Below are 14,202 nucleotides of genomic sequence, written 5' to 3'. Positions count from 1 at the left end.
TTGTAAATTTGTTAGTCTAAGTTGGAGACACGTCCTTGGTAACACTCACCACCGAAACAGAGTGTAGGACTAGCACTTATAACCAGAATCTCTTGTAGGGAGAGCGTGACTGTTGTGTATAGATCTATACGGGACTGACTATCCCGCACCTCGCTGCTAGCTACAGTGGGACCGGCAGGTCTACGGGTGACAAAGTCATAAAGGATACTGGCCCCGATACGTGCCATATCAAGTTAATGTATGGTTATAAAACTCGCAATGTAGATAACAGCGATTTACTTACGTAATAATGGATCGAGTAAACTAACCTCAGAGTAATAACCAATTGATTACTAGAGGGTATTATTAATACCTTCAGGATTTAGTTCACCACGTTTTAATAGTTTTATTTATGTAATAAGGCTAATATACCTCACTGGGAGTAACCAGGGTTTTTCAAAGGAAACTACGTTTAACGATATAAGTATGGTAGATACCTGTACACTTCATTTTAGAACGGATAACCAACAACCTACTTTTAGGGAAAATATAGGATTTTCCCAAGATAACACGGTATTTTCATAAACGGATGGTTTAACATTCAACTAACGGATATTCATGTTCATTCCATGACTCCTTGGATTGTGCATATCTAGTACGAACTGGGAAGTCATGGAAGGAATGGGTTTTAAACTACACTTTTCATAAGAAAATTATGGGATTTTCTTGAGGAACACTTTTCAAAAGGATCAAAGAGCATTTTCCACCAAAACTAAATGCTTATGAACTCACCAGCTTTATGCTGATATTCTTTCAAAACTGCTTGTATTATCAGGGAATTAGTAGACAGGTGCCTTCAGGAGATTGGAGAAGTCGGAGCGTTAGAGTCACGTCTTTCTATTTTACTTTTGATATGAACAAAAGTATGTATTAAGACAATGTAAACCTTTTTCATATATGTATTCAATGTCTGGTTGTTTTTACTATGCTTGCTATGATACAACTGTTGTGATACTACGCATGACGTCCTCCACCCCAGAACGATCCCGCCGTTCCGGTTTTGGGGTGTGATAGATTGGTATCAGAGCTATTGTTTATAGTGAACTAAGTATACCGAACCTTACATGGTATACAACTATAAACACTAAGGGGCCTAAGTGCTCTAAACTAAAAGTATACTTTCAAAATATAAGTATTTTTATAAAAAGTATACGTGTATACCTAAGTGCCTGAATCAGTGTTATAAGTAGAACAAAACAAAAGTATTTGGATGTTGGGACACTGCGGTTAAACGTGGGCAGTTATGTAATCATGTATAGGGTCAATATAGCCTGATCAACTATATTCATTCGAGACATGACCAACATGTGCTTGGGAGTGACTGTGGTGTTACAGCAAGCCTAAAACTTACCAAGAACAAAAACATCCAACATAAAATACTATAGGAGTATTTTAGCTAGAGCCAAATTCAGTATATAGATTCATTCCAAGTGCTGCTACCTCTTCTTTCTTAAGCGATAACTTACTTTCATTAGTAACCTTTCTGTGCTTATCGGTTGGTAGAACACTTTTATTATCAGGATGAGATATATCTTGTTTCATATATCTTGAGGACTTACCATCCTCTTCTTCCTGGTTGTTTCTAGAACAAGATGCCTCCCCGACGAAGACCCATCAGAAGAAACGACGACACCCCACCACCACCACCCCCTCAGTTTGACCCCGTCATGTTCCAGGCAGCTGTTACAGCCGCCGTGACTGCAGCAATGACACAAGTGAACTCTGGTGGGACTGGAGGTGGAACCGACCCTCAAAGACAAGACGGAAGTCAGGGACATCAAAAGGAGTGTTCCTACAAGGACTTCATGACCGCAAAACCCAAGTCCTTCGACGGAAATGGAGGTGTTATCGCTCTGACTCGATGGTTCGAGAAGATCGAATCCATTTTCGAAATTTGCGCCTGTTCCGAAGCAAACAAGGTGAAGTTTGCCGCCTGCACTTTCACCGACAAATCTTTGACCTGGTGGAATGGTCAAGTCAAATCCCTGACTCTGAGTGGCTAATGCCATGGGTTGGGAAAGACTAAAGGAACTCATGCTTGTAGAATACTGCCCGATGGGCGAAGTGCAAAAGTTGGAACACGAACTCTGGAACTTGAAGATGAAGGGTTCCGACATTGCAACCTACACCGCTAGATTCTGTGATCTGGCTCTCCTCTGTCCGGGAATGGTCACCCCGGAAAGCAAGAAAAATGAGAGGTACATCTGGGGACTGACGCACCCAACCAAAGGAAATGTCTTGGCTGCTAGACCGACTACATTTGACAGCGCCAAGAGTCTGGCACAAACTCTAATTGACCATGGGGCTGATTTGGATGAGATAACAGCTGTCTCCGAGCCACAAAAGGAGAGTGGGGGGAAGAAGAAATTTTGGAACAAGCGCAAGGGCTAGTCTTCTCAGGAGCCCTCCAAGAAACAACAAATAGTGGCAGTCCACGCTGCTACTACTCCTGCTACTACTCCAGCTGCTGCTCCAACCACCCAAGCTCCTACTGGTGTTTATGCTGGGAAACTACCTCTGTGCAACAAGTGTAACTTTCATCATCACGGACCCTGTCGTGATTTGAACTGCAACAGCTATGGAAAGAAGGGACATACAACTCGATTCTGCAGGACACCAGCCCAACAAACGAACCAGACTCTGGGAGCGGGAGCTGGTCAAGCTTGATATGGATGTGGAGAGGTTGGGAATTTCAAAAGAAACTGCCCCAAGTCAACGACAGGTGGCAATACAAGAAGGGTACTGGCTATGGGCCAGGAGGAAGCGATCGCTGATCCTACTGTTGTTACGGGTACGTTCCTCCTTGATAACTCTTATGCATGCATTCTTTTCGATTATGGTGCGGAGAGAAGTTTTGCCAGTCATGCATTCAAACATCTAATCAAATGTAAATCCCAACCTTTAACCGAAACATTCACCGTCGAGATGGCTAACGGAAAGAAATAGAGCACTAACGACATATTCATAGGTTGTACTCTTACCCTAGACAATCATTCCTTTCCCATCGATCTTATGCCAGTCTCCATAAAAAGCTTTGATGTCATAATCGACATGGATTGGTTGAGCCCGAATCGTGCTGATATACTTTGCTACGAGAAAGCTATCCGTCTCAATCTTCCCTCTAGTGAAGCCCTCATGGTTTACGGGGATAAACTCAGTTCGAACCTTCGTATCATTTCATGCATCAAGGCTCAGAAGTATCTGCGGAAGGAATGCCATGCATTACTAGCTCATGTTGTTGATGAAACGTAAAAAGTTAAAGACCTCGAGAGCATCCCTGAAGTCTGTAACTTTCCCGAAGATCTTCCAGGAATTCCTCCCGAGCGCCAAGTTGAGTTTCGTATCGACTTAATCCCCGGAGCTACTCCTGTAGCTAAATCTCCCTACCGCCTAGCGCCGGCAGAAATGCAAGAGTTATCCAGCCAGCTCAATGAGCTGATCAACAAAGGATTCATAAGACCGAGTTCCTCACCCTAGGGAGCCCCGATTTTATTCGTAAAGAAGAAAGATGGATCCTTCCGGATGTGCATTGACTACCGAGAGCTGCACAAGCTTACCATCAAGAACCGTTATCCCCTACCCAGAATTGACGACCTCTTCGATCAACTTCAGGGAGCCAGTTACTTTTCGAAGATAGATCTAAGATCAGGGTACCATCAGTTGCGGGTTCACGAGAATGATGTGCCCAAGACAGCATTCCAAACTCGCTATGGACACAACGAGTTCGTAGTGATGCCCTTTGGTCTGATAAACACACCCGCAGTATTCATGGATCTGATGAATCGGGTATACCACCCTTTCCTAGACAAGTTCGTGATCGTGTTCATTGACGACATACTTGTCTATTCGAGGAGCGAAGATGATCATAAACAGCACTTGAGACTAGTGCTAGAAACATTAAGGGCGGAGAAGCTATATGCAAAATTCTCAAAGTGTGAGTTCTGGATCAGGAAGGTAACTTTCCTTGGACACGTGGTTAGCGAGGAAGACATACACGTGGACCCTTCCAAAATCAAAGCGATTGAGAATTGGTCAGCACCAAAAACACCCACAAAAATCCGCCAATTCTTGGGTCTCGCTGGCTATTATCGCAGGTTTATCCAAAACTTCTCCAGAATCGTTAAACCTTTAACCACCCTGACACAGAAAGATGTAACCTTTAGTTGGGGAGAGAAGCAAGACACTGCGTTTGAAACATTGAAGCAGGCCCTATGCAGCGCACCTATCTTGTCCCTGCCCGAAGGGACGGAAGACTTCGTTGTCTACTGTGATGCATCCAATCAGGGCCTAGGCTGTGTGCTCATGCAGCGAGGAAAGGTTATCGCCTATGCCTCGAGGCAGTTGAAGACACACGAAGTCAATTACACAACTCATGATCTAGAGTTGGGAGCAGTGGTTTTCGCGTTAAAGATCTGGAGACATTATCTCTACGGAACCAAGTGCACTGTATTCACCGACCATAAAAGCCTATAACATATCTTTGATCAGAAAGAGTTAAACATGAGACAGCGGCGATGGGTAGAGCTACTCAGTGATTACGAGTGCGAAATATGCTACCATCCCGGCAAGGCCAATGTGGTAGCAGATGCCCTCAGCCGCAAGGAGTATTCAGGTCGTAGAGTGAAGGCATTGACTATGACTATCCATTCCCGATTATCCACACAAATCCGAGAGGCTCAGCTGGAAGCCTTAAAACCAGAGAACATGTTGGATGAAGCCCTGCGGGGAATGGAAAAGAACTTAGAGGTCTGTTAGATGCATTTTATATGCATCTTTTAGCACAATTTCCTACGTATTTCGTTATAAAAAGTTAACTAATTCCCGATTGTTCTTATGTATTTCGTGTTTCATGATTATTTTGAAGAATGCCCGTACTGCTCATGTTTGTTATGACTTTTCAGGGCTATTTGGAGCACATGGATGATTGTGCAAGTTCGGGATGCGTTTGTGGATGCTTAGGAGCTTAATTGGAGTCTAGACCAAGGAAGGATGTCGGGAAATGATCGAGAACTACTTGGAAGGAGGAACGACGAACAAAAAGATCCAAAAAGCCTCATTTGCGATCGCAAGTTATGCCTTTGCGATCGCAGGTTGGGTCGCAGGTTGCCATCGAGGTTCCAACGAGTCACGAAATTCATCAGATGAGAAAAAAAAAAGAGAACCTGCGATCGCAGGTTGTGCCTTTGCGATCGTAGGTTGGTCAAATTGCCTCAAAATAGCAACGTACTTCATTAAAGAGTCCTGTGACACATTTTTGGTGATACATGCGATCGCAGGTATACCCCTTTGCGATCGCAGGTACGTCGTTTTGACAGCTAGACGTATAAATACTGCCCCATACTCTTCCAGTAACCCTAATTGGCGATTCCTGGTGATTCAGAGGCGATTTTCAGAGGTTTTCAAGTGAAGAACGCAGATCTAAAGGAGACGATTCGATTCTAATCTGTAGTTTAGTAAGATTTATCGTTTAGATTCTATTTCTACTGTTTGTAATCAGTTTTTAGCCATGTCAGGCTAAAAACTCAGATTTCAGTTTCGCAAGACGTAACCTTTTCGTATGATTAATCATTAGGTACTATGTTTGACTATGATTACTATTTAGTTTGATCAGTTTTGTGTTAATTTGAATGTTTGATTTTGATTTCAGTTTCTGTTGGCCACTTAAATTGTTTGTGAATCATTCTAGTCATCTAATTGTTTAGATCCGTAATTGTCTAGATTAATTAGTAAAAAGTGACAAGTATTAGATTAATTATGAGTTTAGGGTTAACTCTAATATGAAATGATCAAACAAGTTTTAACGCCTCCGAGCTTATGAGAGGTATTGAGCTTTACTGGGAATTATACTGTGTCTAATGCAACTTTTCTTTATTAGCCAAGAGCTTGTTTGGTTAATTTAGTAAAAAGTTAGATTTAATTCAGAGAACTTATTTTGATTAAATGAATTTTTGTAATAAAGGTCATTAGAGCTTGTTAATGAACCTTAGTACCAGTTTAAACAAGTGCATAGTCAAATATTGTGTTGAATGTTAATTATATGATTAGGGGAGTCACCGCGAAACTGGAATTGCTTTCTTTTATTTGAATTTTCATCACTTTAAATTTAGTTATTCTTTTGTTAATTTCGATTTCTATTAGTTTAATTTTTAGAAATAAACCCCCCCTTTTTATGTTTATTGCATTCATCAAGAATTAGACCACACCTTATGCAAAGAGGTGTAAACATTAGAACGTGTCCCTGAGGATCCGACCCTGCTTACCTATACTACCTGTTAGTGCCATAAAGCAGTTTATTTATTATTTTTATTTGTTTAAATCGTGTACGATAGCGGTATTAACAAATTGGCGCCGTTGTCGGGGACACGGTAAAACACTAGTAGTTTTATGTCAAGATCTTCACGTACAGGTAATCTGATTTTTGATCCAGAGATTGAGAAGACTGCTAGGAAGCTAAAGAAGGAAGCAAAACTTCGGAAGCAACAAACAGGAACCTCAACCTCACCCATACCACAAGGCACTCCCTTGTGGAACGAACCTGAACACTCATTTCAACCTTTTCCGAAAGCACCACCTACTTCACCCGTTAACAGCCCGTTCAAAACATACTCATCATCATCTTCAAACAAACCCAAACTCACAGATTCTTCTGAAACCGAATCAGAATTCATCATGAGCGAAAACGGAGATGAAGCTGAAAAAACTCTCCGTGAGTGGGCAACACAAGAGGTTACCCAACAGCCCTTGTGTATCACCTTTACAGAAGCTCGAGATTTTTAGCTCAAATCCGGTTTAATCCATCTGCTACCCCCATTTCGAGGCCTTGAGAATGAAGATCCTCATAAATTTCTCAAGGAATTCCATGTTGTCTGCTCTGGAATGAAACCCCATGGAGTTACTGAAGACCAGATCAAACTCAGGGCGTTTCCCTTCTCAGTTCAAGATGCAGCAAAGGAGTGGTTATATGACCTTCCATCTGGCTCAATAACAAGCTGGAATGAACTCGCCAAGCTCTTCCTAGAATAATATTTTCCCGAGGCGAAAGTGTCAAATCTACGCAGAGAGATTTTGGGTATAAAGCAAGGCAAAAGAAAAGCCCTCCACACTTATTGGGAGCGATTCAAGAAGCTGTTAGTCTGATGCCCACAACATGGCATTAGTGATTATCAGTTGTATCAGTGTTTTTGTGAAGGATTGATACCTATGGAGAGGCGACTAATAAATGCATCTAGTGGAGGGTCACTTTCAGACATGACACCAACAGATATCAGGGCATTAATAGAGAAGTTGGCCAATGAATCAAAACATTCAGCAACTGAGGAAGAGTGGTACCCAGACCATCCAAGAGGAGTCAAGGAGATGAGCAATGCCCACCTGGAATCCCAGATTTCAGAATTGACTAAAGCTGTTCTTTTGTTGACAAAAGAAAAAGGTGTAGAGCCAAAGGTCAAACCTTGCAGGATCTGCTGCAAAATCGGGCACCCAACTGATATGTGCCCAATACTTCAAGAAGATAATGAATCTGTGCAAGCTATGGGAGGATTTCAGCAAAGGCCATTTGATCAACATCGCAACAACCAAGCTTGGGGAGGGCCTCAAAATAACAATTTCCAGCCAAGACCTCAGCAAAGAAACCAATATCAAGCTCCACCTGGGTTTCAACAATCTTTTCAGCAAAATCAGCACCAGAGCAATTTTCAGCAACCACCTGTTCAGTCACAATCTAGTAGTTCCAGCATGTCTTTGGAAGACATAGTTAAAAGTCTTGCTACCAGTACCCAAGCTTTCCAGAATGAAACAAAGTCTAGCATCAAAAATCTGGAGCAGTAGGTATCACAACTCGCGAACTCCATGAGCAAACTAGAAGCACAAACCCAAGGAAAATTCCCATCTCAGACTGAGAAAAACCCGAAGCACAATGCTTGTGCTGTCACCTTCAGAAGTGGTAAAAACTACAAAGGACCAGATCAACAAGAAGATGAGGAAGAAGAGATCGTGGTTGAGCAAAAATCTGAGGCAACTGAAGAGGTGCAGAAAAAAGATGGACCTACTGAACCTGAAGTAAACATTACCCCTCCTCCTTTTCCCTCAAGACTGAAAAACACGAAAAAAGAAAAGGAAGATAAAGAGATTATGGATTTCTTCAGAAAGGTTAAGGTAAATATTCCCCTTCTTGATGCAATTAAACAACTACCCCGATATGCTAAATTTTTAAAAGAGTTGTGTACTTCAAAAAGAAAATTAAAAGGAAACGAAACAGTTAAAGTAAGCGAGAATGTTTCGGCTGTTTTACAAAAAAGGCTACCCCCAAAGTGTAAAGATCCAGGAGTATTTACTGTTCCTTGCAAGTTGGGGAACCTTTCAGTGCCAAGAGCTATGTTGGACTTAGGAGCTTCTATAAATGTTTTACCATATTCACTTTTTAAAACTATCGGGGTGGGGCCTTTAAAAAGAACAGGAGTCATCATTCAGTTAGCTGATCGTTCTGTGGTACACCCAAAAGGTGTATTGGAGGACGTTTTGGTTCAAGTGAATGAACTCATATTCCCAGCTGATTTCTATGTTTTGGATATGGGAGATGACGACTCACCAAACTCAGGTTCCATTCTTTTGGGGAGACCATTTTTAAAAACTTCCAGAACCAATATAGATGTTTATGATGGTACCCTTTCAATGGAATTTGATGGTGAAGTTATCAACTTCAATATTTATGATGCCATGCGTTACCCAGATGATGTTTCAGCCCTTAATTTCATTGATGTAATTGAACCATTATCTGCAGAATATTTTGAAATTGCTAACCATGAGTCACTAGCATTAGTGCTCCACAGAAATTTGTCTATTAATGCAGCTCAAGTTATATCAGAAAATTATGTGGTTGATAGAGAAGCTCAAGAGATGGCAGCTCATATGGACCAGCAGAGAAAGTTGAGGTATGGTACCCAAACTCTTAAATTACCAATTTCTAACTCCAAGGCTTTTCCTTCTGTAGTGCAAGCCACCATCTTGGAGCTGAAGACACTTCCACAACATCTGAAATATGCATATCTTGGAGAAAAAGAAACATTACCAGTTATCATATCCAACAAGCTGTCAGAAAAAGAAGAGTTAGAGCTGATCAGAATTCTGAAGGAGTATAAAAGCGCAATCGGGTGAACTATTGCAGACATTAAAGGACTCAGCCCATCTCTATGCATGCACAAAATTCTGATGGAAGAAGATTATAAGCCATCGCGAGAAGCCCAAGGCAGATTAAACCCACCAATGATGGAGGTGGTTAAAAAAGAAATTATGAAGTTACTGGATGCTGGGATGATATACCCAATTTCTGACAGCAAGTTGGTCAGTCCAGTTCAAGTTGTTCCTAAGAAGGCTGGAGTGACAATGGTAGAGAACAAAGAAGGAGAGATGGTTCCAACTCGGGTTCAGAATGGATGACGCGTTTGTATTGACTATAGAAAATTAAACGCAGCCACCCGGAAAGATCATTTTCCTCTCCCATTCATAGATCAGATGCTAGAGAGGCTTGCTGGAAAATCCCACTACTACTGCTTGGATGGATTTTCAGGTTTCCGTCAGATTCCAGTTGCTCCAGAAGACCAGGAGAAAACGACCTTCACCTGCCCTTTCGGGACATTCGCGCATAGGCGTATGCCATTCGGACTCTGCAACGCACCTGTTACCTTTCAAAGGTGTATGGTTAGTATATTTTCTGAGTATGTCGAAAATACCATAGAAGTCTTCATGGATGATTTTACCGTCTATGGAGACTCCTTTGATATTTGTTTGAAAAACCTCACAAAAATTTTACAAAGATGTATAGAAACAGACCTGGTCTTAAATTTTGAAAAATGTCACTTTATGGTTGACCAAGGTCTGATTCTTGGACATATTGTTTCAAAAAGAGGTTTGGAAGTCGATAAAGCAAAAATAGATGTTATAAAGAGCTTACCCTACCCGAAGAATGTTCGGGAAGTGCGTTCCTTTCTTGGTCATGTAGGGTTTTACAGGAGGTTTATAAAAGATTTTTCAAAAATATCAGTTCCCATGTGCCAGTTATTGCAGAAAGACGCTGAATTTGACTTCAATGAAGATTGCAAGAAGGCTTTTGATGTGCTGAAAAATCTTCTTACTTCTGCCCCCATCATTCAGCCCCTAGATTGGAATTTACCATTCGAGATAATATGTGACGCCAGTAACACTGCTGTTGGAGCTGTTCTAGGACAGAGAAAAGACCGGGTCCCCCACGTTATATATTATGCATCAAAGACTTTGGACAGCGCCCAAGCAAACTGCTCCACCACTGAAAAAGAGTTGCTGTCAATTGATTTTGCATTGGAAAAATTCATACAGTATTTGTTGGGCACAAAAGTCATAATCTTTTCGGATCACGCAACCATTCGTTACCTTCTTGCCAAAAAAGACTCAAAGCCAAGGATGATTAGATGGATTTTGCTGCTACAGGAGTTTGATATAGAGATCAGAGATAAAAGTGGTAAAGAAAATTTGGTAGCTGATCATTTGAGCCGACTCACCCCACCTGAAGACCCGACACTGATCCGCGAAACATTTCCTGACGAGCATCTATTTGCTGTTCAGAACCCTCCTTGGTTTGCTGATATTGTGAACTACTTGGTCTCCATAGAACTCCCTTCAGATCTCACCCGAGCCCAGAAAGATAAAATAAAGAAGGAGGCGAAAAGATATGTTTGGGACGAGCCGTATTTATGGAAACACTGTGCTGATCAGGTGATTAGAAGATGTGTACCTCAAGATGAAGTCAAGTCAATCCTGAATTTCTGCCATTCAGAAGATTGTGGAGGGCATTATGGTCCGCAACGAACCGCACGCAAGGTCTTGGACAACGGTCTTTATTGGCCTCATATTTTTCGTGACTCTTTTCTATTTTGCAAAACCTGTGAAAGATGTCAAATGACTGGGTCTTTGACATCTCGTAATCAGATGCCACTTACTCCAATCTTAATATGTGAAATCTTTGACGTTTGGGGTATAGATTTCATGGGTCCGTTTCTGCCTTCTTTCGGGTTTGTGTACATCTTACTTGCTGTGGATTACATGTCCAAATGGGTCGAGGCAAAAAAGCTACACGAACTGACGATGTCAATGTTGTGGTTGATTTTGTCAAGAAAAATATATTTGCTAGGTTTGGGACACCAAAAGCCATTATTAGTGATCGGGGTACGCATTTCTGCAACCGCACCCTCGAAGTTGTCCTCAAGAAATATGGTGTCACACATCGGGTATCCACATCATATCACCCGCAAACCAATGGACAGACTGAAGCTTCAAACAGACAGATCAAGGGCATTATAGAGAAAACCATCAATCCGGTCAAGAAAGATTGGAGTATTCGATTGGACGATGCGTTATGGGCTCACCGGACAACTTACAAGACTTCTATCGGTATGTCACCATATCGAATAGTTTTTGGCAAACCTTGTCGATTACCGGTTGAATTGGAGCATCGAGCATATTGGGCTGTCAAAAATCTGAATATGAGCATGGATGAGGCTGGTAAGAAAAGAAGATTGGATATTCAAGAGTTAGAAGAAATCAGGAATGGTGCTTACGAGAACGAGGCAATCTATAAGGAGAAGACGAAAGCGTTTCACGATAAGATGATCTCGCGAAAGGTATTCACTACCGGTCAAAAGGTACTCTTATATCACTCTCGTTTCAAACTTATTTCCGGTAAATTGAGGTCTCGTTGGGTGGGACCTTTTGTTGTTACTAACGTGTTTGATCATGGTGCTATAGAAATTAAGAGTGAGCAAATAGGAAAGATTTTTAAGGTAAATGGTCACTGTCTCAAACCATTTTACGAAGGGTTTCATGTTACAAATGAAGAAGTGGAGGTAGTTGAGGTCCCGACTTACCGCAATTGAGGAAACCAAGTAACAATGTCGGGTCAACGACAATAAAAACGGGCAGCTTACCGGGAGGCAACCCGGGCGTTTATTTTGGTTTTCATTTTTGAAACTTCTTTTTAATTTTTGTGTGTTTTTAGCTACTTATGTCGTTTCTTTTTAATTGAATCGTGTTTTTAAAATAAAATGGAACAAAGAGATTTTGTAAAAAGTTGAAAAATAAGGTTTTGGTGGAACCTGCGACCGCGAGTCCAGTCTTTGCGATCGCAGGTTATACGGATTAGGGTCGCAGCATGAAGTTGAGGATTTTTTGGGTCATTTTTCACAAAAAAAAGCAAACCTGCGATCGCAGGTATAGCCCTTGCGATCGCATGTAACAAAATTTATGACGATTTTACCCTCGACCCTTTTAAGATCAAAATTTTGAGATAATTAGCAAACCTGCGATCGCAGGTTTTCCCCTTGCGATCGCAAGTATCCGTTTCTTATAATCTATCTGTTACCTTGCATTGGAAAACGTGCCCAACGGTCAAAAAGTCAAACCTGCGATCGCAGGTTCCCTCCTTGTGGTCACAGGTTGTGTTTTCCCTATAAATTGCGATCGCAACCTTCATTTGTAACCACCATATTTCAAAAACACTTTCTGAAATCCATTATACTTCGAGTTCTTTCACCAACAAATACCCAAATCGCTCATTTTTCGTCTAAATCAAGAAAAAAAGGTATCAATCTCTTCTATTTTACTCCTACAACATCTATGCGGTAACGAAATCATGTTTTCTCGGTTGAAATTCTCCAAAAATCTCATTTTATTCATTTGCAATTTGAATTTTTTGTGAATTTCTTTTTCAGATCTACGTTCCGTTAGTCATCCGCAGGCCACGAAAAGTAGAAACGTTTGCTCACGACGCAATTCAGAAGAGATTCATCTGAACGGAATTTCAAAAATCAAAAAAAAAATTCGGCACGAAAAATATACTGCTGCTCAGCGCACAGTCAGGTATTTTCGTTCTGAAACTGAATTTCTGTTTTTGTTATATATTTGTGCGGTCGTTTGAGAGTAGTTAGAAATACTTTTTTTTTGCTTTATTATTATTATTATTTTTACCTGGAAATCGTGCCTACCTTGTCCCAATTTACCTTGCAAAATGCCCCCTAGACCCTCCCGTTCACGCAGACACGTTGACACCTCAGACCCGTCATACACTGTCCAGGTGGACAATGTCACTGTGGATTTAGGTTCACAGGCCGCACTCGACTGTTACCAGCGACTTCTCGGCCGCGAGATTATGCCACAGGCATGGGCCCCTAGCCGCATACTCATGCGGGAACTCCATATTTATGATGGTGTTCACGCTCTTTTTGCCAATATTGGCTGGGAGCGCCTATTGTCTGCGGATTTTGCCACTTGTCCTCTACTGACCCGAGAGTTTTTAGCTACGCTTAGTGAGGTAAAGCATGAGGGAAACATAGCTTTTCGTATTTTTAGCACCCCTCACACTATTCACGTCGACCAGTTATGTACTTTCTTCTATACCCCTATCACCAGTTTATCCCAGCACACCCCCGCTTTTGACGTACGTGAGTTTTGGTACTCCATTACCGGTTTGGAGTCTTATGACTCAACCTCATCCGTACAGACCAGTATTGTGTACCCTGTTCTCAAAATTGCATTGAAAATTATATGCAATATCATTTATGCACAGACTGAGACTACGAAAGCCGGAAAAGTCGAGCTTTTTCTTTTGTGGTGCATGATCACCGGGTCGCACCGCCCGCATCTTGGTGATATTATCATCAGACGGTTCCATAGAGTTATAGCCCTTCGCACCGGCGGTGCAATTCGCTGTGGTGGTTTGATTTCTATCATTGCCTGCGCCCTTGCGGTGCCATCTCCTCCGGGGTACACCTTTTTCCAGGGTGATTCTTTCCGTTTGTCCCTGCAGACCCTACGGGCTATGCACATGCTTCGTACTGCCCCAGGTGGGTATGTTTGGATGCAGGGTCGCTCCCTTTATTTCAAGGTCACTGGACCTGATGTCATAACTCTCGCTGACCCCATTAGCGAGACTGAGTGGGTACTTCCTTCGAACATCCAATCACCCCCTCGCCCACGTACGACACAGCGTCCACAGTCTGATCGACCATCTTCATCCACTCAGCACCCAGCCTACGCAGACGCCACACCTATATCCTTTAGCCAGCCTGATCCTATGCAGACTGACTTTCAGGATCAGCCCCCACCCACCCATCCATCTCACCCTCACCCCAATTCTCC

General features: G+C 42.0%; 1 protein-coding gene across 1 annotated transcript; it reads left to right on the top strand.

Moving 5' to 3' along the window:
* The first annotated feature begins 7,887 nt into the window (after positions 1 to 7,887).
* Positions 7,888 to 9,192, top strand: LOC145104789 (uncharacterized). Its single transcript, XM_079041972.1, has one exon. The coding sequence runs from the start codon at positions 7,888 to 7,890 to the stop codon at positions 9,190 to 9,192; it is 1,305 nt and encodes a 434-aa protein (XP_078898098.1).
* Positions 9,193 to 14,202: the final 5,010 nt, after the last annotated feature.

The sequence above is a fragment of the Lactuca virosa genome, chromosome 4, assembly GCF_052849685.1.
Source record: "Lactuca virosa cultivar CGN04683 chromosome 4, Lactuca_virosa_CGN04683_v6, whole genome shotgun sequence".
Classification (NCBI taxonomy): Eukaryota; Viridiplantae; Streptophyta; class Magnoliopsida; order Asterales; family Asteraceae; genus Lactuca; species Lactuca virosa.
Note: the sequence above shows the minus strand (reverse complement) of the source record. Positions and strands in the feature narration are given on the sequence as shown.

Excerpts from the sequence above, each read along its gene's own strand:
- LOC145104789 (XM_079041972.1), top strand. The coding sequence starts at position 7,888 with ATGAGCAAACTAGAAGCACAAACCCAAGGAAAATTCCCATCTCAGACT.